Source organism: Apus apus, chromosome 27, assembly GCF_020740795.1.
Source record: "Apus apus isolate bApuApu2 chromosome 27, bApuApu2.pri.cur, whole genome shotgun sequence".
Taxonomy (NCBI): Eukaryota; Metazoa; Chordata; class Aves; order Apodiformes; family Apodidae; genus Apus; species Apus apus.
The window spans coordinates 507,142-529,943 of record NC_067308.1 but is presented as its reverse complement, the minus strand read 5'-3'; the positions used below and the strand labels follow the sequence as shown (position 1 = coordinate 529,943).

Below are 22,802 nucleotides of genomic sequence, written 5' to 3'. Positions count from 1 at the left end.
TTCCTTACTGATTCTGAGGGAAGTAGAAGCTGGGAGTGATTTTTTGGAAGGAAAGCAGCCTGGAAGTTTCCTTGGTGAGTTTTGGTTCTCTGCAGAGCCCCACACCTGAACCCCTGGCCACGCTCAGCTCAAACCCAGGCAGCACTTCCGTGATCCCAGTTCCTATTTGACACGTGGATCTGGCCTTGCCCCAGCCCCTCCAGGCCTCCCACTCACTCTGGTTCCTGTCAGCTCTTTAACACACAGAAAACTGCAGCTTCCCACTCCTGTCCTTGCAGTGACTCCCCAGGACAGCCCCAGTTGGGAAGCCCTGGTCTCCTCCCCACGGCAGAGGCTTGTTCCCAGCCTGGCAGCTCCAGTGGCTCATCCAGGGCCATCTCCTGCCTTTCTCCAGGTTCTGGCAAGTGCAGCCCTGGCAGGACAGGCTCTCCTGGGCTCTGAGATCACTTCCAGGCTCAGCCATGCAGCGTGAGAAGCAGCAGGGGGGTCTTGATCTTCAAATTCTTCAGCTGCTTTGGTGAAACTGATTGGCTGGCATTTGACACTGCTTGTTCCCCCAGCAAATTTCGCCTTGCTGGGCTGTGGAGCATCCCAGGAGCACAGGGTGTGCCTGCTGAGCCACCGTGCCCATGGATTTATTCCTGGCATTTCCACCCACCCAGTGCCAGGGCACAGCCAGGGAAGGGTGCCCTGGGTGCAGTAGGAGGGAAAGGTTTAAGCACAAAACCTCTCAGCTTCCAGACTCTGCCCTTCATCCTGCTGCGTAGACACCAGGTATAAAGAACCTCTTCATTTCCAGCTTTGTTTTATCCACATTAACATCCCATCTTCCTCCAAAGCTGTTGCCCAGTGCCCAGAGCAATTCCAAGGGGTTCTTTGAGCAGAACTCCAGCGCTCCCAGAGAGCCGAGAAGCTGAGATCACGGCCACAGCTCTGCAGATTGATGTCCTGGAGGTGCTTGGGAGTTTGTCTCAGGTGGCAAAGTGCAGTCTTCCCGTAGGCTGGTTGGGCTGAAGGTCCCATTTTCTGTGTCTGATTTTCTGGGCTGTGGGGGAAAGGAGAGGGAGCAGCTGCCCTGGGACCATCTGGGTCATCCGAGGTGTTGGGGAGGAGCAGCCACTTCTTCCTAGGGAACAGCAGCTCCTGGTTCTTGGCTGTTGTGACATTTCCATTTGAGTGACTCGTGTGGTAAAACTCCAACAGGCTCCTGAACCCTCAGAGCTCTCCAAAAAATCTCCTGGAATCCTTTAATTCAAGTACAATTCCCTTCCTTCCGTGACTCAGGGGGGTCAGAGCACAGGGATTGTAAATCCATTCATGAGGAAGATCCCTTTTTATGGCAGCAGCAGCATCTGAAATTCCTTCCCATCCCCTGGGGCAAGGAAGCCCTGGGGCAGGAGGGAACTGGGCTGGAAGGAGGATCCTGCTGCATCCCACCCTCCCTGGTGCCACAGGCTTCCTGCAAGGAAGAGACTGGGGAGAATCACTGCAACTGCAGCTGAATCATTTTCATTCTTGCAGGTTTTTTGGGGGGGGGTTGTGGGAAAAAGAAAACATTTCTCCTCAGCTCTTATAATGAGAGAAAATCAGGGTGAGAATTGCTGGGAGTTCAGCAATTCTGTTCTGAGCTGTTCTGCTGCCTCTCTAGGGAAGAAACTCTTCCTGATGGTGACCTGTTGGTGAGTTCCATTCACTGGGTGGGATGGTTTGGGTTGGAGGGACCTTCAAGCTCATCCAGTCCCACCCCCTGCACGGGCAGGGACACCTCCCAGCAGCCCAGGCTGCTCCAAGCCCCATCCAACCTGCCCTTCAACACTGCCAGGGATGGGGCAGCCACAGCTTCCCTGGGGCCTCCCCACCCTCACACTCCTTCCCAAGGGAGTCCATTTATGAACAGAAAACAGACACCAGCTCCTGCAGCCAGGAGAGAACTGCTGGTTTCCCTGTGTTGATGGATGGTTGGCACTGTAGGTGAGGGATCAAATTTCCGTTTTTAAAAAGAAAGCCTCCCAGTGGGATGGTAGCCCACTGGTGCACTTGGAGCCCTGGCAGGCATCTTAACATCCTCCTTGCTTGTCTTTCTGCTTCAAGGAATGAAAAGTGAGCCACCTCTTTCTCAGAGTGCCTGGCATCACCCAGAGGAGGGTACCTGAGCTCTGCTGCAGGCTCAGCTTTCCCTCCAGGAGGCCTGACTCCAACCTCAGGGCAGCAACAAGGACTGTTTACTGAGCATGTGGGAGAGACAGAATCAAACCTCCCCAAACTACTTCTGGCTCTTGATTTCCAGCTGCTGCCTGCACACAGCCCTGATTTTGCCACTTCCCTTCAGCTCAAAGAGAAAGGGGGGAAAAAAACCAAAAAAGAAAGGAAAATGGAAAAGCCAAAAAACCCCCCCCCCCCCAAGTGACCCAACTTGGTTGGATTCAAGGCTTTGATCTTCTGCTTGCACAGACAGGAAGACGTGGAGCTGCCAACTGCCATGGCACAGGGCCAAGAGGGTTCTGCAAAGCATGGAGGGGCAGATGGTTGGTTGGGACACAGGTGACATTCCTGTCCCTTCCTGGACCAGAGGAACAAGAGCTGCCAACCCCAGGAGCTCCCAGCAGGGACCTGTGCCCTCGCTCACTGCACCCCAATGAGCGCCTCTGACTTACAGCTCAGGGTCAACCTGAACTTCCAAGCATCTTCAAGACAATTCCTGGATCATGGGGACTTCCAAGCATGGGCTGGCACGGACACCTTTTTGTTTTTGTCATTTATTTCCAAGAGGACAGTGAGGGAACAAGACGAGACTCTTGGTCAAGGAGCTGTGATGCAGGACACAGCTCAGACAGCAGAGCAGCAAAGCCAGGGCTCGTACAGCACAAGAGCATCTGTCCCCGTTGCTGTGCACGTGCTGCTCCAGGCATGCAGGGGAATCTTCTGGGAAGGGACAAGGGAATTTTCTGGACACAGGCCTGGGGTGCAAAGGGTGCTCTTTAAAAAAGGAGGTATCAACTGGAACTGGATTTATTGGAACACCGGGTTGTTTCGTCAGGGGGGGCAGTGGAGGAAAGGAAGGGTTCAAGCTTTGAGAAGCAAATTTGGGTGAGAACAGGCACCTTTTCACTCTTTTGAACACTGTAAATAATAATAATTAAAGAATAATAAAAAAAGAAAGACCAACTGGCTGCCCTCCCCTGCCCCTCCCGCCCCAGCCCGAGGCTTGCCTTCACATCATGCTCTTCCTGAACTGAGACTGTGAGCTCTGTTTGGGTTTTGAGTCCGACTGCTGCAGTTCCAACTGTTTGTACAGGTCCCTCAGCTCTTTGATCTCCTGCAGCACCCTCTTGGCTTGGCTCCAGGTGGAGGAAGCCTCCCCCAGCAACCTCTCAGATTCCTGCAGGATCCTTTCAGAGTCCGTCTTGGAAGATGATGAGGAAGAAGAGGTGGTGGTGGTGGTGGTGCTGGTGTTAGAATCCTTGGTCTTTCTCTTGCCTTCCCCGTAGCCCTTCACCTCTGTCAGCAGTTCCTGAGTTTTTTCCAGTTTGAGTGCAACCAGTTCTTGTATCCGGGAGAGCTGCTCTGGTTCTGCTGAGGCAAAATGGGCCTCCAGCCCCCTCCTCAGCACCGCCCGCTGCGCCGAACAGTCCCGGCGGGACAGGATTTCTTCCATGGAGGCACATTTATTCTTCTCGGAGTGCGAGAGCTTTTTGGGGACCTGCGGCGTGTACATGGTCCCTTTGTCAAAGGAGTCCTTGCGCTGCCCAAACCTGTCCCAGGAGGTCACCTCCTGTCTCGGGAGACTCCCTGTCCGGCCTTTCTCCGGGGATTTGACGTTCTCGGAATCCGAGCGGCGCCGTCCGGCAGTCAGGTGTGCCACAGACTTGTCCAGATCCACCCGGAAACTCTCCTCACAGGTGCTGTGATCCTCTGGAGAGGCGTCTTCCTCCTGGATCAGGTCGAGTGTCAGCATGCCATCAGAGGTTGAGGTAGATGCCTGGAGAAACAGGGAAAGAAGAGCTGTGTTGTCATCAGGAGGTGTCAGCCATGGCAAACTCCCGCTTGGCCAAAGGAGCTCCTGGAGAGAGTCCAGAGGAGGGACAGGAAAATGGTCCCAGGGCTGGAGCAGCTCTGGAGCCAGGCTGGGAGAGTTGGGGTGTTGAGCCTGGAGAGGAGAAGGCTCCAGGGAGAGCTTAGAGCAGCTTCCAGTGCCTGAAGGGGCTCCAGGAAAGCTGGGGAGGGGCTTGGGACAAGGGCAGGGAGGGATGGGATGAGGGGGAGGGATGGAAACTGGAAGAGGGAGCTGGAGGTTGGAGATGAGGAGGGAATTGTGGAGTGTGAGGGTGGGGAGAGCCTGGGCCAGGTTGCCCAGGGAAGCTGTGGCTGCCCCATCCCTGGCAGTGTTGAAGGGCAGGTTGGATGGGGCTTGGAGCAGCCTGGGCTGCTGGGAGGTGTCTCTGCCCATGCAGGGGGGGTTGGATCTAGATGATCTTGAAGGTCCCTTCCAACCCAAACCATCCCATGAGTCTATGATTTTAAAAAAAGGGTTCTTCTGTCCAAGAACAAGGGAATCATAGAGTCCTGGAATGTACCTACCACAGCCATCAGGTGTCCCCGTGTCGGGGGCCGTCGGGAGTGCTGGATCTTGGCTCTGTCCCGTGTGGGGTGGGCCAGGTAGCTGTCCTCTTCAACAGTGACCTGGAGTGGTGACAAAGCAAGTGAATGTCTGGGAGCAGAGGAAACATGAGTCACTCCTTCCTTCTGGAGCTGGAACCAGCCAGGAGCACCATGGTGGAGCATTTACTCCTCCAGGATTGCCTTTCTCTTGTGATCTGGCCATACTTTGGACAAGGGTTTGTGGTGAGAGGACAAGGAGGAATGGATTAAAGTGGATCAGGAGAGACTGAGGTTGGACACGAGGAGAAAATCCTTCCTTGTGAGGGTGGTGAAGCCCTAGAAGAGGAAAGCTGTGGCTGCCCCATCCCTGGCAGTGTTGAAGGGCAGGTTGGATGGGGCTTGGAGCAGCCTGGGCTGGTGGGAGGTGTCCCTGCCCGTGCAGGGGGTGGGATCTAGATGATCTTTAAGGTCCCTCCAACGCAAACCATTCCATGATTCTATGATTCTATGACATGCTGACGGTGAACTTCTCCCACTCCCCTCTGGGCCAGGATCCATCCCATAACCCCTCAGGCAGGGATGCTCAGCAGGCAGGAGCTGGGCTTGAGTCCAGAGCTCACATACAGTTTTCCTGCCTGCAGTGTCCACGACTTACTGGTCCCAAGGGCCACCACTGGTCCCAGCTGTGTGGGTAGGACTCCCCGAGCCAGGTGATGCAGAGAGGGTGACCTTCTGGGAGCAGATTTGCAGGGAATGTGTGGGGGGGAATCCAGGCTCAGAAGAAGCTGAGACCGTTTCCCTCCTCTCTCCTCTCAGGGCCTGGAGGGGATCAGATCTCCAGACAATTACCTGCTGCATCTGTTTGTGGAGAGCTCAGTGACACCCTCCTTGCAGCACCCTGCACCACTCTTTGCTGTGTCCCTTCCTGCTCTACAGCTTTCCCCACAGTCTGACCTTCCTTTTCCTTCTCTGCAGGCTTTTGTGTTGCCATCCGAGGAGAACAAGCAGCATCACAGCCTGGTGAGTTGTGTGGGGATGAGGTGGACCTCTAGAAGGTGTCAGGAAGCATTTGTGCCAGCCAGCTCTGCAATGCTCTGGGTAACCAGGGGCTCCCAAGGCAGGGATCACTCACACTGGACTATAAACTCTCTGGGAATGCTCATCCCAACCCAATCCTGGCCTGGGTCAGCCTGGCTGAGCACCCTTGATCTCCAGGAGGAGGCTGAGCTGATGGTGCTTTCTTGTTGTTGTTTTTTTTTGTGGTAAAAGCTGCTGGTTCTTTTGGGAGTAACAAATAGGACAGAAATACATTCCAGGCAGTGCTGAGAAGGCAGGATCAAACCTCTCTGGTTTGGTCCTTGAACAGCAGGGAGGGACCCTCAAAGCTGAAAAGCCCAGGGAGTCCCATTCCTTCAGCTGGAGCCTTGGAAATGAGCCTCTCCCTTGGAGAAGGGGATTGAGAGGGAAGGGATGAGGATGGGCTGAGGTGACAGATGGTGCCATCAGGGTGCTCTGAAGATAGCAGGGGACAGGATTGGTTTTCAGTTAATTCCTTAATTCACTCCCACTACTTAAAGCTCCTTTGCAAGCACCAGCCCAGTGCGTGTTCCACGGGAGCAGCGGGTGGGAGGAGGGACCCTCCAAAGCTCTGGGAAACCATTCCAGAGATCCCACACCCCAGAGTGAGGCAGGGCTGGGCTCCACTGGGTGGGCCAGAGCCTTGCCATGGCTTTGCCATCAGGGCTGCACGAGGCTGGGAGGGTCAAATTATCCCAGCCCTGCAGGAGAGCCCACTCTGTAGATGTTTTCTGGAGCTCAGGCCATAAATCCCAAGGGTTTGCATCCCTTTTAAACAGGAGGTGGAGAGGGCAGGAGGGGCTGCTGCTGCCTCCAGCAGCCTAAGATCTTCACCCAAGATGAAAGCTGATCCACGGGAGGCTGGACCAGCCCTCAGAGTCCTGCTCACCTCATCTAAGATGCGGTTTTTAGCACGTGTGATTGCAGAGTTGAGGGCATTAATCCAGGACTCCTTCTCTTCTGGACTCACAGCAAGGAATATCAGATTTGGTGCCTACAAAAGAGGGAATTCAGGTCAGAGCCAGCGACTAAACTCACACAGAGATGCCTTCACACTGCCCCTGCCCACAGGAAAGCTCCATGGCCCCGACAGCTGCCTTGCCTTGGTGGGGAAACACAAACCAGACCAGATCCTCCCATCCTTGGCAGCCCCTTGCAAAGCAGAGCAGGATTCTTCTCAGCACCAGCTTTTCAGCCCCAAAGCTGTGTACCAGCTTGACTTCCCTGGTGGCTGCAGCTCCTCCTTCCCCCTCCTTGCCTTCCCACACACCATCCTCCATGCCTGTCCTCCTCAGGGGGTGAGGCAGCCCCTCTGCAGCTGCTGCTCATGTGCCATTTATCTGCTGCCACCTCAGACTCTGACAGAGCCTGGTAGACAAGCAGCTCCAGCAGGTACCCACAGAAGGAGACAGATTGTCCCTACTCTTGACTTGTCAGATGCACCCTGAGGGCAGAGCAGCTCTGAAAATCTGCCTTGTCCAGGGGACCCAGGACCCTTAGAGCTATTTTTTTTTTTTATAAAGTTAGATACTCAGTAGAAATTGCTTTTGTCCTCTGCAGGATTTTGTTCAGTTCTCTCAGGGCATCTGGGGACAGTGCAGCCTCTTTCCAAACATCTCCCCTTCTCTTCCCTGTTGGCATTTCATGATGTTACACAATCCTCAGCAAAGCTTGGGCTGCTGAAACAAGCCAGGCTGAGGAGTGTCAGCCCAGCTCACGTGTGTGGCTGTGGGTGGGTGCATCTGTGCCAGAGACAGCTTGTAGGCAGACACTGCCTCTCTCTCTGCAGTGGCAAGTCCTGCTCCAAGGTAGCACTGTCCCCATTCCAGCACTTCTCAGCTTTCCCTTCGGGCAGAAAGTTGTCCTGGGACAAATTCCCCTGCAGGTCTTTTGATGCTGCTCAAGGACCAGCAGCATCCCTCCCTTCTCTGGGAATGACCAAGTGCAATTGGCTGAACCCCAGCTGCTGGTAGAACAGCTTTGTCCTTGCTCCTGGCAAATGTTCTGCTCCCTTCCTTCCCCAAAGTCTGGATAATCCCAGGGAAACGGATCCAGAGCTCAGCCCTTGCTCCTGTTTACTTACTACACCACAGGCCTGAGTGTCTCCCCAGCAGAAACTCTGCCTCTCCCTCCATCTCCTGACGGGGGAGATGGATGGGCAAGTGTTTGAAAGCACAAGACACAGTCTGGGCTCCTCCACAACTCAAGACTATCCCGTTTCACCTCCCAAATTCCTGCCCCTGGGGCAGCAAAGGTACCGTGTTCCCGGGCTGTCTGGAGTGGGCCAGGGTAAATTTGCTGTGGTTCTTTTTGCTTCTGCTTTTGGACTTCCTGAGCTCTTCACATTTCTCATAATCACTCAGGTCAAACATTTCCTGGATGTTTTTTTCATCTTTTACCTGCAAAACCAGAAAAATAAATAATAATCAAAAATCAATCCAATTCCAGCCTTGCAGATGGCAGAGAGGCAAGTGTTTCTGCTTGTGGACCCTCCTGATGAGCAGGATCTGCTCCAGCAGCAGGAACAGGACCCTGTCTGTTTGGAGGAGGTTCATGTGGAGGCAGGAGATGCTGGGAGGAGGTGGGACTTTCATCTGCTGATTAAAAGGGACAATCATATTAGCTCTTGATGCTGTTCTGGAGACAGCACAACAAAAGCTGGAGGGAGAAAGATTAACACTTCCTATTTTTAACCAGGAGGAATTAGGGCTGACAGCTGATTTGGGGGTTGGGTGAAGAACATCCAGGCCCAGGTGACCCACAGGCCGTGGGTGCTGCTCCCCCCTGCTGAGCCCTGTCCCTCTGCAGGGCAGAACCCACCCAGGGACCTGCCCAGACCCTGGGGGGTGTTTTGGCAGCTGCTGGGGGGGGCTGCTCAGGTCCCCAGAGACCTGCAGCAGCCAGGGGGGATTCATGGAGGCTTTTGAGAAGGGAGAGAGGGCTCAGGCTTGGCCTTCAGTGGCACAAGGACTTCTTGGTTGTCCTTTTGAGGGGAGTCAAGTGGCCCCTTTGCAGCTTTTGCAGGATCTCCCCTTTTTGCAGGGGCTTCCTGTGCTTCCCATGGGGTGACAGGCCCCCACATCCCGGGGGCTGCAATCACTGATGTGACTTGCAGAGGGTTGTGAAGGCAGTGGCAGAGCTAGGGAGGAAGCCAGGGCTCTTGATCCTGTCCCGTGGCAGCCAGAGCTCTGACCTGAAGGTGCCACCACTCAGGGACACCTGGAGCAAAGCAGAGAACACTCAGCCTGTGTCTGCCTGGCCCTTGAGTCCTGTCTGACCTTCCTCTCCCATGTGGTTTCACTGCACTGTCCTCACGTCCCACACCTAGAGCAGGGCAGCTCTGCTCTGTCATAGAACCATGGGATGGGCTGGGTTGGAAGGGACCTTCAAGATCATCCAGTCCCACCCCCTGCATGGGCAGGGACACCTCCCACCAGCCCAGGCTGCTCCAAGCCCCATCCAACCTGCCCTTCAACACTGCCAGGGATGGGGCAGCCACAGCTTCCCTGGGCAACCTGGCCCAGGCTCTCCCCACCCTCACCCTCCACAATTCCCTCCTCATCTCCAACCTCCAGCTCCCTCTCCCAGTTTCCATCCCTCCCCCTCATCCCATCCCTCCCTGCCCTTGTCCCAAGCCCCTCCCCAGCTTTCCTGGAGCCCCTTCAGGCACTGGAAGCTGCTCTAAGCTCTCCCTGGAGCCTTCTCCTCTCCAGGCTCAACACCCCAACTCTCCCAGCCTGGCTCCAGAGCTGCTCCAGCCCTCCCAGCATCTCCGGGGCCTCCTCTGGACTCTCTCCACCAGCTCAATGTCCTTCCTGTGCTGGGGGCTCCAGAACTGGACCCAGTTCTGCAGGGGAACTGGGATGGGAGAGAACCCAGGTGTGTGTTACTGCAGATGGAGCCACCCCAGGCTCCATCCATGTCCATCTGCCTAGTTCCTCTGCAGCCAAGGGCAGGGCAGGCTGGGCTGCAGTGGGGCTGGAGCAGCCCAGGTGCTGGAAAGGCAGACAGTGAGGAGTTCTATGCTCTTGGATTTCCTGGCAGGACTCCACCCCTTCCCATACCTTTCCTGCCTAGTTTTGGGAAGCACTGAAGGAATTCCCCATCATTTTTTCAATCAAATTCAAACAAAGAGCCTGATTGAAATGCTGCCACCAGCTTTCTGGCCAGAGACAGGGATAAACTGACCATCTGGCCTTGCACTGTGACTGCAGTTCCTCCTCTTCCCTTTTTTCCTTCTGTTCCCTGGGTTTCTCCACAAGAACTGGGAGACAAACCCTGTCCACAGCCACCCTGGCAGCCCCAGAAATGGGAATGTCTCTTCCCAGATCATGTCTACTCAGATATCCTCCCAGTGCATTTCTCATCAGCTTTTATCTCTTCCTCCCACCATCCTACAATCCACCTCTTTCCAAGAATCTTGGCTCAGTTCAGCCCTAATTCCTTGGCAGCAGGAAAAGCTGATCCCCCCGGAGCCCCCGACGCTGCAGCACAATCAACAGTCCAGATGTTGGTTCATGTAGGTCACTGGGACTTCCCCAGCCCTCCCCTCCTTCCTCAGAGCCCACACGTGAGAGCCAGGACTGAAACATTTTGCCTCTAAGAATCCAGAGGAGGCTGCAGAAAGGTCATCATGGAATCATGGAATGGTTTGGGTTGGAAGGGACCTTAAAGATCATCTGGCCTGAGCAGGGCTCTAACGCTGCCCCTGCCTCTCAGAGGGGACAAGTGCCACCTGTGTGTGCAGCCCAGTTCTAGAACACTGAAGAGCTGAGAATAAACAACATCTCTTTGCATGTAGAGGAGGACCTTGGGGTCCCACATCTGAGTTTGAGGCAAGGTGGGCAAGCTCAGCCCACCCCCAGCTGTGCTGGGGGGCTGGGTGCATGGGTCAGGTCCCAAGGGGATCTCCCCTCCAGCCAGAGCTGCAGCACAAGGGGACAAGGCAGGTTTGGAATCAAGTCCCTCTGGTCCCCAGCCTTAAACTGAGGCCATCAAGTGAACGGGGCTGTAATCGAGTCATTTGAACCTGGCTTTGTTCTGCCTTCCAGGTGGGAAGAACCTGAAATGGGCTCCGGGGTGGGGATGCAGAGCTCTGGGGGGTGTGGGGGGACCCAGCCTGGTCTCACCAGGGGCACTGCCAACTGCTTCCCCCTCTCCCTCCCACACCGTGGGCAGAGCAGCCTAACAGAGCATTCAGTGTGTCTGCAGTGAAACCAGAGAGAAGGAAGGTGAAAGGCAAACTTCAAAAGTACCAGCCAGCTCTTTTGTCCTTTGTGGGAGGCTCCTGAGGCCAGAGAGAGGGGCTGGGTGGGCAGGAGTTACAGAGCAGAGCAACTGCAGGGGCAGGAGAGGAGGGGTGCTGAGCAGCTGAGGGCAGGCAGCCCACCCCTGTCAAACACAAGAAAAAACAGCCCCTAAAGACCCAAAAACTGCTGGAACCACAAGGTCACCTCCATAGATGGGAGGTAGGGGACAAACCTGCAGGGTGTTTGGCCTCCTCCACGGTTTTTTGGGAGGTTGGAGTTAATCCTAGAGCTGGATTTATGTGACCATAATGTTTGCTTGTTTGTTTTCTTCTTTGCTGATTATAGATTAGAGGCTCTTCAGGGAAAGGGCTGAGTCCAGGGAAAGGCTGAGAATCTTCCCTGGATACAGAGGCTGGTGGCCCCGAACCAGCTCCTCTCTTGCTCTGTCTCTTGCAGGGAAGGGAGCTTAAACAGGGCCTGAGAGTTCCTCCTTTCCACAGCTCCTTTTTGGGCTTCATGGAGAAGCTTCCCTGCCTGGGACAGTGTGCCCTCTCCTGCCTGCCTGAGGCAGCTGGGGCTCTGCAGATGTGGGTGTTTTTTGGCTCCTGCTGCTTCCATTTGCCTTCCTCATGGTCTCCCACACTGTAGTTTGAGGCCAGGAGGTGTCAGGACCACTTGGCTTAGTGTGCTAGGAAGGGAGAGGCTTGGATGGTTGATTTTGGCAAGATGGTTCCTAGCTGGGAGGTGGCCAGCAGGTCTTTCCTTCCTCACAGCTGCTGAGGGCCTGGCATGCAGTGAGCTGAGGGACCTCAGCCCTCCTGGGCAGGTCCTGCCCTCCTTGTCCTGCAGGGGAGCTGGGGATTGAGGGGATGAAGGTCAATCAACCCCAGCAGCTGGTGCTGTGGCTGCCTGCTGGGTCACTCTCCCTGCTGTACCTGCTTTGGGCAGACTAAACAATTCCTTGTCCTGGGGTTCAGCCTGGCCCCCAGAAACACTTCCACACTCTGGCAGGGGAAGGGAAACTGAGGCACAGAGGAACCCGGGGTGTCCCCATCACCTGAGGCAAAGGCAGGTCCCTCAAGCAGGGCAGGTTGTACCCTGGAGCCACCAGAATGTCCCCACCCCCCAGGGGCAGCTGCTTGGGAGGTCCCAGGGGGAAGCTGCATTCCTGGGACACCTCATCCCTGCAGGGGCAGCTCGTGGGGACACCAGCCACCCCTCCCTGTGCCCGTGGACACCCAGTGGGTCAGGGCATCAGCCGTGGCACCCAGGGCACCTCCTCTCCAAGGCTGATTTCTAGCTCTGCCTCCAAGGGTCTGGTTTCCCTCCCAGGGAGGGATCCCTCCCCGGGCTTCACATGAGCTGCCCCTTGGGGTCTGCTTGGCAGAGAGTGAAAAACTTTCTCCCTCATCAATTTATCCCCTGCAACAGCTCCTCGACCCAGATCAGGGCTGTGTTTTGGGGAGCAGAGAGGCAGGGCTGTCAGTCCCTCGGGCACCAGGCAAAGTTCTGGGATGTTTTGGGGTGATTTGCCTGGGCCCTGGGGAGCTGGGATGTGCTGAAAGCAAATGAGGATGGCTCAGAAAATCACCGAGTGTAACGTATCCACCAGGGGTCAGATTGTGGCTCAGGGTGTAACAAGAAACCTCGAGATTCTCAGTGAAGCTGAACATCCAAACATGGGCAGGCTGGGGGGACAGGCAGGCAGCCTGGTCCCCTCCCCAGCTGAGATCAAAGTTTCACTTCCTCAAGCTGATCTAACAAGGGGCAGAAATTTCGGCAGAGCTCAGCTCCAATCCCTGAGGTGGGAACCCATGGATGTGTGAATGCCAGGAAGGAGCAGGGGACAGGCAGGTGACAGGGTGTCCTGGCACTGGCTCCTTGTCCTTCTCAGCTCCCTGGCTGCACAGGGGAGGCAGCTGTGGTTGTGTCTGCAAGGGATCTGGAAGGAGAAATACAGGGAGCACTGAGAGAGTTTCAGGTCTCACAGTTAAGAGGGACCTGGAAAATGCTGTGACACGGGGTCAAGCAGCCTGTGCACAGTGGGACACTGCAAGGGAACTGTTTTTTCCTGCTCTGGTACCAGTTAAAGTGCATGAGTGGAGGGAGAGAAGACACTCTGTGCACTGAGGGACCCACTGACTGCAAACACAGACCATGAAGGATCATCACAGCACCAAGAGCATGAACAGAACATGCACAAAACATCACAAGTCCTTAAATCCTTTGCAGGCTCCTTCACACCATGAACCACGTGGAGGGACTTGGGACAAGGGCAGGGAGGGATGGGATGAGGGGGAGGGATGAAAAGTGGGAGAGGGAGCTGGAGGTTGGAGATGAGGAGGGAATTGTGGAGGGTGAGGATGGGGAGAGCCTGGGCCAGGTTGCCCAGGGAAGCTGTGGCTGCCCCATCCCTGGCAGTGTTGAAGGGCAGGTTGGATGGGGCTTGGAGCAGCCTGGGCTGGTGGGAGGTGTCCCTGCCCGTGCAGGGGGTGGGATCTAGATGCTTTTGAAGGTCCCTTCCAACCCAAACCATTCCATAACTCCATGATTCTATGTGAACACTGAACACCACTTAATGTCTCCACCCCCCCAGGCAGAAGGAACTGGGCAGGGTTTGAGGAGGGAGCAGAGAGGACTTTTCAAGTGCTCTTGTGCTAATTGAGTGAGTTAGAAACAAGAAAAGGCTTCAGGAAGCCCCAGCAGCATTTCCTCATTAACATCTCTCAGCACCCAGCCCCTTGATGCTGTCTGGACAGCCCTGGCCTTCCTGAGAGGAAGTGGTGGGAGCCCAGCTGGGCCTGTGCTGGTCTGGCTGCTGCTCCCAAGTGCACAGCAACAACACAGCTGGGCTAGAAGCAAGAGAACAATTCCCAGAAATTTGCAGGGGGAGGAGGGAACCGACGTGGAGGAGAGGGAGAGGAAGGAATGCACAGGGATAGTAAGGAGGTGCTGGGGTGCTTAGCAGAGCTCAGCTCCCTTCAGCACATCTTGTCTCACGTGTCTCTGCCCTGACTGCTTTTTTTGGCTGATAACCAGATGCTAAATAATGAAGAGGGTTTGGTTTTTTTGTTGGTTTTCTGGTGTGTTTTTTTTTTTGTTTTTTTTTTTTGCAGAAGTTGACAGAGTTCAGCTTGCAACAGGAGAGGACCTGCCCACACAAGGTCTGTGAGCCCCAACTACCATTTTGGGAAGAGCAAAAAAGGTTCTGAGTGTTAAGAGCAAGGCTCACAGCTTCCAGATGCCCTAAGAACTCCAAAGCCCTGTCTGCATTTTCCAGGTACATCAGCTGGTCTGAGAAAATCCATTTCATCTCCTTAGAGACTGGGTTTCTGCCAGGGTGAAAGCCCAGGTTTCTCTCAGGTGTTCACATCTTCTCAAAAAATCAATAAACCTGCAAGTCCAGGTCCTAAGTAGGCACCTGGAGAAGCACACAGTTCCCAGCAGCTTTCAGTGTGGATACTGGTGGGATTTTGGCAGCCCAGGAGGTGTTACCCTTTGGGAAACATCCCTTCAGAGCTTCCCAAAGTCACACCAGTGCTCAGCTCCCAGCAGCTTGACTCTGTGTCCCAGCTGGAGCTGCCCAGAGCTGCCATGGTTCCCAAGGGACCCCTGAGGGTGTGCCACCCAGTTCCCCCTTCCCAGGCACCCTTGGGGAGCTGGGTGTTCCTAACCCTGCTTCCCAGATGAAGAAATTCAGGCAAAAGTAAGTCAATGTCTGCTCTGAATTCATGCAGGGAGTGCGTGGCAGGGCTGAGAACATCCAGGAATCCTGGTGTTTAACCCCTTCCTGTGCTCTGAGGGTCCTGCTGTCCCCACTGACCAATCTGCCACTCTTCTGGAGCATCTGCTGAGCTTAGGAGCTGACAAGAAACACCAAGGTTAAGAGGAAGGTCAACTCACAAGCTCCATCCACCAAACCCTGTTGTTCCAATGGCTTAGAGGGAGCAAAAATCATTTACAGCAGAGGAGAACTTGGATCTGGTGCAGAAACCAACAACTGAGTCTCCTCTGGGAGAAACTGGGCTGAGGTTCAACCTCTCCAGTGGCTGTTTCCACCAGGGTTTGCTCTTCCTGTGTCCTTGGGGTCTCCACTATTTAATCCCCCCTCCTGCTGCCTCCAGTGCCTGCCCCCTGCAGCCTCAGGGACTCAGCCCAGGGAGATGTTTCTCCAGAGCCTCTCCCACAGCTCTCAAGTCCAGCACTGGCTCCATTTTCTCCACTGGACATAATCTGAGGTGTGAAAAAAAATCAGAGAGGCTCCATCCTGTTCTGCTTGACAAAGCCCAATTTATTAGGCTGTTTGTGGGAGCTGCAGGCACCTGCTGCCAGGAGAGGGAGGGTAGGGAGATGGAGCCTGGAGCTCCAGGATGAGAGCTCTGAGACACCCCTGAGATGGACAGAGAGACCCTCAGACAGACAGTGCCAAGTGCCTGCAGCCCCCTGCCCTGTGGAGCCAGGAAAGCTGGGGAGGGGCTTGGGACAAGGGCAGGGAGGGATGGGATGAGGGGGATGGATGAAAACTGGAAGAGAGAGATTGAGGTTGGAGATGAGGAGGGAATTGTGGAGGGTGAGGGTGGGGAGAGCCTGGGCCAGGTTGCCCAGGGAAGCTGTGGCTGCCCCATCCCTGGGGGTGTTGAAGGGCAGGTTGGATGGGGCTTGGAGCAGCCTGGGCTGGTGGGAGGTGTCCCTGCCCGTGCAGGGGGGGTGGGACTGGATGAGCTTGAAGGTCCCTCCAACCCAAACCAGATTCTGTGATTCCTGGAGATCCCTCCCTGGTGACAACGGGACCTTCTCCTGCCCCGCAGGCACATGGAGTCACTTCACAGAATCCCAGGATGGTTTGGGTTGGGAGGGACCTCAAAGCTCATCCAGTCCCACCCCCCCTGCACGGGCAGGGACACCTCCCACCAGCCCAGGCTGCTCCAAGCCCCACGGTAGATACCTGGATGAATGGGGAAGAGGGATGGATGGACAGACAGCTCACTCCTGCACATCTTAACATCTCCTGCCCCTTAGCCAAGTAGAGCCTTTTGCTGTCACTTTCTTCTCCAGGGTTCAAACAACTGAGGTCCCAGAGACAGACAGAACCACCCACCCAGCAGTGCTGGTGTCCAGGGCACCCCAGAGGTCCTGCAGCCAATGCTGGTCCAGCTGGTGCCTTCAGGGTGGCCAGGATTTTGGAAAACACTCTTATTTTTCCAGACAAGATCTCAGAGTCCTTCCTGTCAGAGGGAGGGTTCTCACACTGCTCTAAGGAGGGTGCTGTGCTGCCTGGGACAGGGCTGGGCTGCAGATGGGGGGGGGTCTGGGACAATCCTCCAGCCCTGGAGGACTTTTCCAGCATGGAGCCCAGCTGCCTTGTTCAGTATGGCCAAGTTTCTCCCTCTTACCCCTTCACAGAATTCCTTCCCCCACTGCCTGGTGGTGAGAGGGACCCTGGAAGGTTCCCCTGTCTGCCTCCAACCCCCCCTACACCCTCCCTGCTACCTCAGCTGGGAGCTTTATTCAGTCCCACTGCTGATTCTGCACCTTCACACCTGCTCCAAGGACCTTACATTCTCCTGCTGACACTGTCAAGCACCTACAGTGGATCCACCACCACAGAGCCACCTCCTCCAGTCTATTCCCAGTCTCTTCCCAGTAGCTCCACCTGTGCTGGCACAGCCAGTGCAGTCAGAGCCCAGTGGGCTGCTCCCCTGTCATCTGGACTGGGTCATGATTGATTCCTTCTCTTTCAGGTCTTGGCTTAAAGAGTAGAAGCTCCAGTTCCATCCCTGTTATCTGGACTTCCTGCTCCAGTGCAGCCTGAATCGGGTCCCCAGGGCAGAGGAACCACTGCCCAGGCTGCTGGGAGGAGGCAGCAGGTAAAATCCTCCCAGCTGTGTCATGTGTGTGTCTCACAGCTTCTCAACTCTGATCTGTGGCCCCAGAGGGGTATGAGCTGCTTGTCAGTGACTCCAGAGTCACTCCACAGGCTGTGGTAGCACCAGGAAATTTGGGAGGACCCCAAATCAGAGCAGGTTTGTACCCCTCACATCCAGCTTCCCATCTAACTTTGCCAATCCATCAATGTGCCCATGGATCCCTCCCAGCTCAGTGTCTCTCCTCCCAGTTCAGTGTCTCTCCTCCCAGTTCAGTGTCTCCCCACCACTCCTGTTCTCTGTTACTCTCTCTCCTCGTGCCTCTTCACCTCAGGTTGGAGGCCCCAGCCCCCCCAGCCTGCAGACATGAATTCCCCACTCCCACCTCTCTCCCAGGTTCTGGAGCAGTCCAGGGATGGGTGGGAGGGAGCTCTGGAATGCCCACCCATAGCTAAGGGTCCCGGGGGGGCTTCCAGGCTGCTTTGAGGCTATTTCCGGGTGCTAATAACCCCTGATCCAGCTGCACTTCACCACGGCCCCTGAGACAATTAGCCTCTCAATCCAATTACCTTTGGTGTCCTGCTCCCTGTTATCTCTCCAGCTCCTAAACTGATCAAGTGGCCAGGCAGCCCCACATCCCAACACCCTGCCCAGCAATTCCCAGCAAGGGAATAACTTCCAGGAGGAACCCCCCCCCCATCTCCTGAGCCTCAAATCTGTGGTTTTAGCCCCAGTGCCCTGTCCTAACCCCAGCCTGACTCCTCTGCCTCTTCCCCTGGGCATCCAGGAGGAGTTTTTAAAGGGCAGGGGGAGGGAGGAGCGTTGCTGTTGCCTGGGGATTCCTTCCTGATGGATTTCTCCCGACAAAAAACTACCGGGAGGAGTGGGGGAAGCTGTGCAGGGAGAGCAGATCCTGCACATCCCAGATCCCAGAGCCTGCCACGCTGACAATCACATCCCCCCCCAACCCAACGTCACCCCCACACGACCCCCCCCCCCCCCCCCTCCCCAAATCCCGATGGAAACGAGGGGAGGGGAAGAGAGAAGGGGGCAGGTTTGTCACCGAGGTGGCTCAGTTTTCCTCTGGCCGGGTGGGTCAGAGAGCAAAGAAAGAGAAGAGGGCTCCATAAATGGCTCGATGCCAGCTGGGAAAGCAGAGTCATTCCCAAGTTGGAGAGACCAGGGTGGAACTTCATGCCAGGGGACAGGGACAGAAGGAAACTGGTGCTGCCGGGAAGAGAGACCAGGGCTTTAACTCTCCCTAAGTGAAGCTTCTCATGTGGGAAAATGTCTCCCAGCCGGAGCTGGGAGCTGTTGGAGCTGACACCAGGATTCTCCAAGGCTGCCTTGGAGTGATGGGGGGGGAAGAGAAACCCCCCGAGAATCCTCCTCAACCCTGGGCTGGCGGTGCAGGGGCTGGGGCTGCTTTTCATATGCAAAGGAGGAGGAAAGAGGTTGGGGGGGTGGGGGGGGATGGGAGAGGAAAATGAAACCGGTCCTACCTCCTTCTCCGAGATGTAAAGCTGATCTCCCTTCAAAACCACATAACGGTTTTTCCAGATCTCCCGAAAAATGCCTTTCCCGCAAAATTTCCTCACCCAGCCGACCTTCTCCGGCTGCACAGGTTGCTGGTTCCCATCCTGCTGCCCCTGACACAAAGACAGAGGGAAGAAAAAAGGGAGGAAAAAAAAAAAAAACAACAAACAACCCACGTCTTAGCTTTGCTTTTCCACTCCTCTCCCCCCTCCCTCTTTCGCCCAACTTTGGCCTCCCCTTCCCTCCGGCCCCTCTCTCCACTTCCCTCCCTTCCCTCCTCATTTTCCTGCTGCAGAAATGAGGGAACAACAAGAAAACCGAGGGAACGATGCAAAAAAAAAACCCCCCAACAACCTGCAGGCTCTGGTGCATTATATAAGGAAGGTGGTTGTGTCAGATTTTCTCCCCCTCACCCAACGTCCATTCACCCCGGAGGAACCCGGAGGGGGTTGGGGAGAATTTAAACCGAGGTGGATTTTTTTTTCTTGTAAATGGAATTGTTGGGAGGTTTGGGTTTTTTTTCCCCTCAAGAATTTCAAGCCTGTCCTTGGGTTGGTGTTTCAGGTTTCCTGCCAGTGAGGGCCCAGTTTTGGGGGGACCCAGCAGCCAGAGATGGTGTCTCCCTCTTCTTCTTGCTTCCTCGGGATCACAAATGAAACCTGCCTCCCTGCATCACCCCCTGCTCAGCAGCAAATCGGCTCCACCGGGGAATTCACTGCTGCCTTCGGGTTTGTTTCCATCTCATTTTAGGGCTTGGGGGGTATTATTTTTTTTATGAGCCAGGGAAAAGCTGGAGGAAGGGGCAGAACCAGCAACTGGGAATCCAGAGAGGAACCCCCCCCCCCCTGCCCAGACCATCTGGGAGCCTCCCCCACCCCACCCTGCCCCAAAGAACAACCCATTTGTACTCACCCTTTTTGCAGAATTATTTTTTTTCATCGTTCCTTGGTGAGCTGCTGCTGGAGGGAGAGGGGGTTGGTGGTTTTTTTTTTTGGGGGGGGGAGGGAGGGAGGGGGAAAGGGAGGAGGATGGATCCAAGAGGGGCTCCCGGCGGCCTCCTCCTGGGGAGAGCGTGGCTGGGAAATACGCAGGTTCCTTCCTCTTCCTCCCTCTCTGCCTTCACCCTTGGGAGATTAGAGGAGCTCTCTGGTTACGGGGAGACCAGCCCGGCTCTGTGAGACATCCTCAGCCCCCCAGCCACAGCATCCCCCCCCCCCCAGCGCCGCTGCCACCACCATCCCTGAGCTCTGCTGCTTCGCACTGGGCTGGCCCGGGCTCCCGAGCTCCATCTATAGCCCCGAGCCTGTGACGTCTGGAGTTCACAGGAAAGGGCGAATCGAATCGCAGCCCACGAGGGGTTTTCTTCTTTGTTTCCCATTCCCTGCCCATGTCAGGGGTTGGATTTTGTGTGAGGGGTGGGTGCGTGGGCAGGCTGGGGGCAGCTGGGGAGGGGGACGGGGGCAGACAGGACATTGTCAGGGGGTGTTGAGCCTGGAGAGGAGAAGGCTCCAGGGAGACCTGAGAGCAGCTTCCAGTGCCTGAAGGGGCTCCAGGAAAGCTGGGGAGGGGCTTGGGACAAGGGCAGGAGGGGTGGGATGAGGGGGAGGGATGGAAACTGGGAGAGGGAGCTGGAGGTTGGAGATGAGGAGGGAATTGTGGAGGGTGAGGGTGGGGAGAGCCTGGGCCAGGTTGCCCAGGGAAGCTGTGGCTGCCCCATCCCTGGCAGTGTTGAAGGGCAGGTTGGATGGGGCTTGGAGCAGCCTGGGCTGGTGGGAGGTGTCCCTGCCCATGCAGGGGGTGGATCTAGATGATCTTTAGATCATGGAATGGTTTGGGTTGGAAGGGTCCTTAAAGACCACCCAGATGATCCACTGGATGATCTTCAAGGTGGCTGCTCCATCCCTGGAAGTGTTCAAGGATCTAATGTGGGGTTTGGAGCAGCCTGGGCTGGTGGGAGGTGTCCCTGCCCATGCAGGGGGTGGGATCTAGATGCTCTTTAAGGTCCCTTCCCACCCAAACCATTCCATGATTCGATGAGTGTCCACAGCCCCTGGTGCCATTTTCAGGGTCTCTCAGTGCCAGTTTATTTAAGAACATTTTGCCTCCCAACTGGAACTGTTACTCTCCACATCTTGTTGTCAGCAGTCAGGTCCTAGGGAGCACCCCAGAGGTGGCTCCAGGCCAAGGCCAGATGGTCTGATGCTGGGAGCAGTGGGAGAGCTTGGTCCTGCCCTTTGGATCCTCTCTTCCCAAAAGGCTCCTTGCAGGACTGTCAGGACAGCCCACAATGATGTCCTGTGCTCACCAGTTGAACTCAGGCCTCTGATACTCCAAGCACAGTTTGTCTCAGGGTCGTGTCTGGATTTTGTCAAGGAAATTTTAAGCCAAGGCACAACTCCTGGAAATTGGCCACGGGCAGGATTTCTGCTGTCACCTGAGTTGTCTTTGCTCCAGCCTGGTGACACAGGGGCTCTGAGGGTCCAGGACCTGCTCTGAGGGTCCAAAACTTGTTCCATCCAGGTGCAGGTGCTGGGTGACAGATCATGGTGTGGCCACAGAGGAGACTGAACAGCCCTTCCCACCCCCAGCAGCAGGTAACCAGTTTCTTTGGGTGTAAAACGGACTGGGGGGGAAAAAAAAATCCCCCATCTCTGTGGCACTTGGCAGCCTGTTTTCCTCCTGGGGGGGGTGTGCAGGGCCTGGGCTGGAAGGGGCATCCCAGATGAGAAAATACAGCAGCCATGCAGCCCTGGGGGTGGCCCAGGTGGGTCTTCAGCCACCTGAGAGCCCTCCAGGAGAGGGTCTGGATTTCCATGGGCACTGCCAGCCCCTTGCACAGCTCCCCCAGCAGAGCTGGGTGCTCTGGATGTGCCAGTGTCCACCCCTGGCCATTGTCCCTGGTGCCAGGGAAGTCACTTTGCACCCACACCCCAGCAAGCACCTGCAGACACCTCCCAGGGAGGAGGAATTTTGGTCCAGTTAGAATCCTCAGGTTTTTCTGGAGAACACAAGGGGTTGGACAAGCCTGCAGTAGGATGACAGTGACTCAGTTTGTAGAGGATGTGACCAGTGATTCAGAGCTGGAAACATCAACAGTTGGGAGGGAAGGAAAGGAGACAGGAGGGAGCCCAGCTCCTGCTTCCCAGTTCTGTGCTGGAACAGGCAGCCACACTCCCAGCAGGGAACCCACCCCAGACATTGCTCACACTGGGTTTACTGGGCTGTGGAAAGGGCTGGGGGGGGATATTTGCATTGGTTTGGCAGGTGAAGTCCTCATCCCTGTCCTCATCCCTGTCCCAGCCCTGGTGTCTTGGGATTCACACTCTTAAAGACCACCTGGATGATCCCCTAGATGATCTTCAAGGTGGCTGCCCCATCCCTGGCAGTGTTGAAGGGCAGGTTGGATGGGGCTTGGAGCAGCCTGGGCTGGTGGGAGGTGTCCCTGCCCGTGCAGGGGGTTGGATCCAGATGAACTTTAATGTCCCTCCAACCCAACCCATCCCATGATTCCATGATCTCTCTGATGGAGACTCACAGAACTAACTGCTCATATCAGGGCATTGAATTTTGTTCCATGCAGCACCAACATTTTTCGAGGAGAGGCTTGAGAGGGAGGCAAAAGGACCTTGCAAATGTGAGCAAAATGGCAAGAGAAGCTCACTCTAAAGTCCTGGTTGTGTTCTCCTCTTGCTGTCCTCAGCCACCCCAGCTCTCCCCTCAGCCCTGATGTTGGTTTTGCTCCCCAATGACGTGTTGATTCATAAGGAACAGTTTCCAAAATATCTTCTTGCTGCAAGAGCAGAACAACAAACACCCTCCCTTTCCTTCTGTCCTTAACACCCCCCCCCACACACACAGAGTTTTGCCTCTGGATATCAAGTGTGAAGCTGAGGAGATGACTTGACTTTCATTAGGAACGTGTGGGTTTCCTTGTCTCTGAACAGAATTCCAGCACTGTTGCCTGGGAGGGGGGTCTGCTTGATGGGACAATTTCCAACCCCCTGGAAAGGAGCAGGACAGGGACTGCCTGGGTCTCCCTGCAGGACCATGACCCAGCTCTTCTTGCTGCTCTGCAGGACTTTTCACAAGAGCCTCTTCCCACCTCCTGCCAAGGCCTCTGCTCTTTCCTTATCAGCTCATTCACTTTTCCATGAGAAAATGGAAAACCTTGGAAATGGCTTCTTCAGTGTCGGGGGGGACACTTTGGTTCATCAAGCCCTAAACCAGAGTCATCAGGAGCTTTTCCTTCCAGACAGGAAAACAGAGTCATCCCAGGGTGTCAGAGGAAGGTCCCTGGGAGCTGCTTGGCTTCCCCCCCGCCCAGCCAGCAGCTCCCTCAGCCCCAGGAGGCAGATCCATCCCCATCCCCACATCCACGAGGGGCTGAAATTACCTGGAATGTGATCCACGTGTCCCCTGGAAGAGCAGGGAGCTCTGGAAGAGAAGACTGAACAAAATCCAGGGGCTGGAAACGGAT

The 22,802-nt window shown here is 55.6% G+C and overlaps 1 protein-coding gene across 1 annotated transcript; it reads right to left on the bottom strand.

Annotated features, from left to right (window-relative positions):
* Positions 1 to 2,740: 2,740 nt before the first annotated feature.
* On the bottom strand, positions 2,741 to 19,574 carry PLEKHO1 (pleckstrin homology domain containing O1). The gene is made up of 6 exons (XM_051641069.1): positions 19,238 to 19,574; positions 18,292 to 18,438; positions 7,935 to 8,075; positions 6,566 to 6,670; positions 4,579 to 4,680; positions 2,741 to 3,979 (listed from the first exon to the last, which is right to left on the bottom strand). The coding sequence occupies exons 1-6, from the start codon at positions 19,262 to 19,264 to the stop codon at positions 3,212 to 3,214; spliced, it is 1,290 nt and encodes a 429-aa protein (XP_051497029.1). The 5' UTR covers positions 19,265 to 19,574; the 3' UTR covers positions 2,741 to 3,211.
* Between the last annotated feature and the right edge of the window lie 3,228 nt (positions 19,575 to 22,802).

What these genes read in the sequence shown, in the direction of transcription:
- PLEKHO1 (XM_051641069.1), bottom strand. Translation starts at nt 19,264, where the DNA reads ATGAAAAAAAATAATTCTGCAAAAAGG. An exon ending in TTTACATCTCGGAGAAGGAG is followed by an intron (nt 8,076 to 18,291) that starts GTAGGACCGGTT and finishes CTGGTTTTGCAG; the next exon opens with GTAAAAGATGAAAAAAACAT. An exon ending in GGGGACACCTGATGGCTGTG is followed by an intron (nt 3,980 to 4,578) that starts GTAGGTACATTC and finishes CTGTTTCTCCAG; the next exon opens with GCATCTACCTCAACCTCTGA.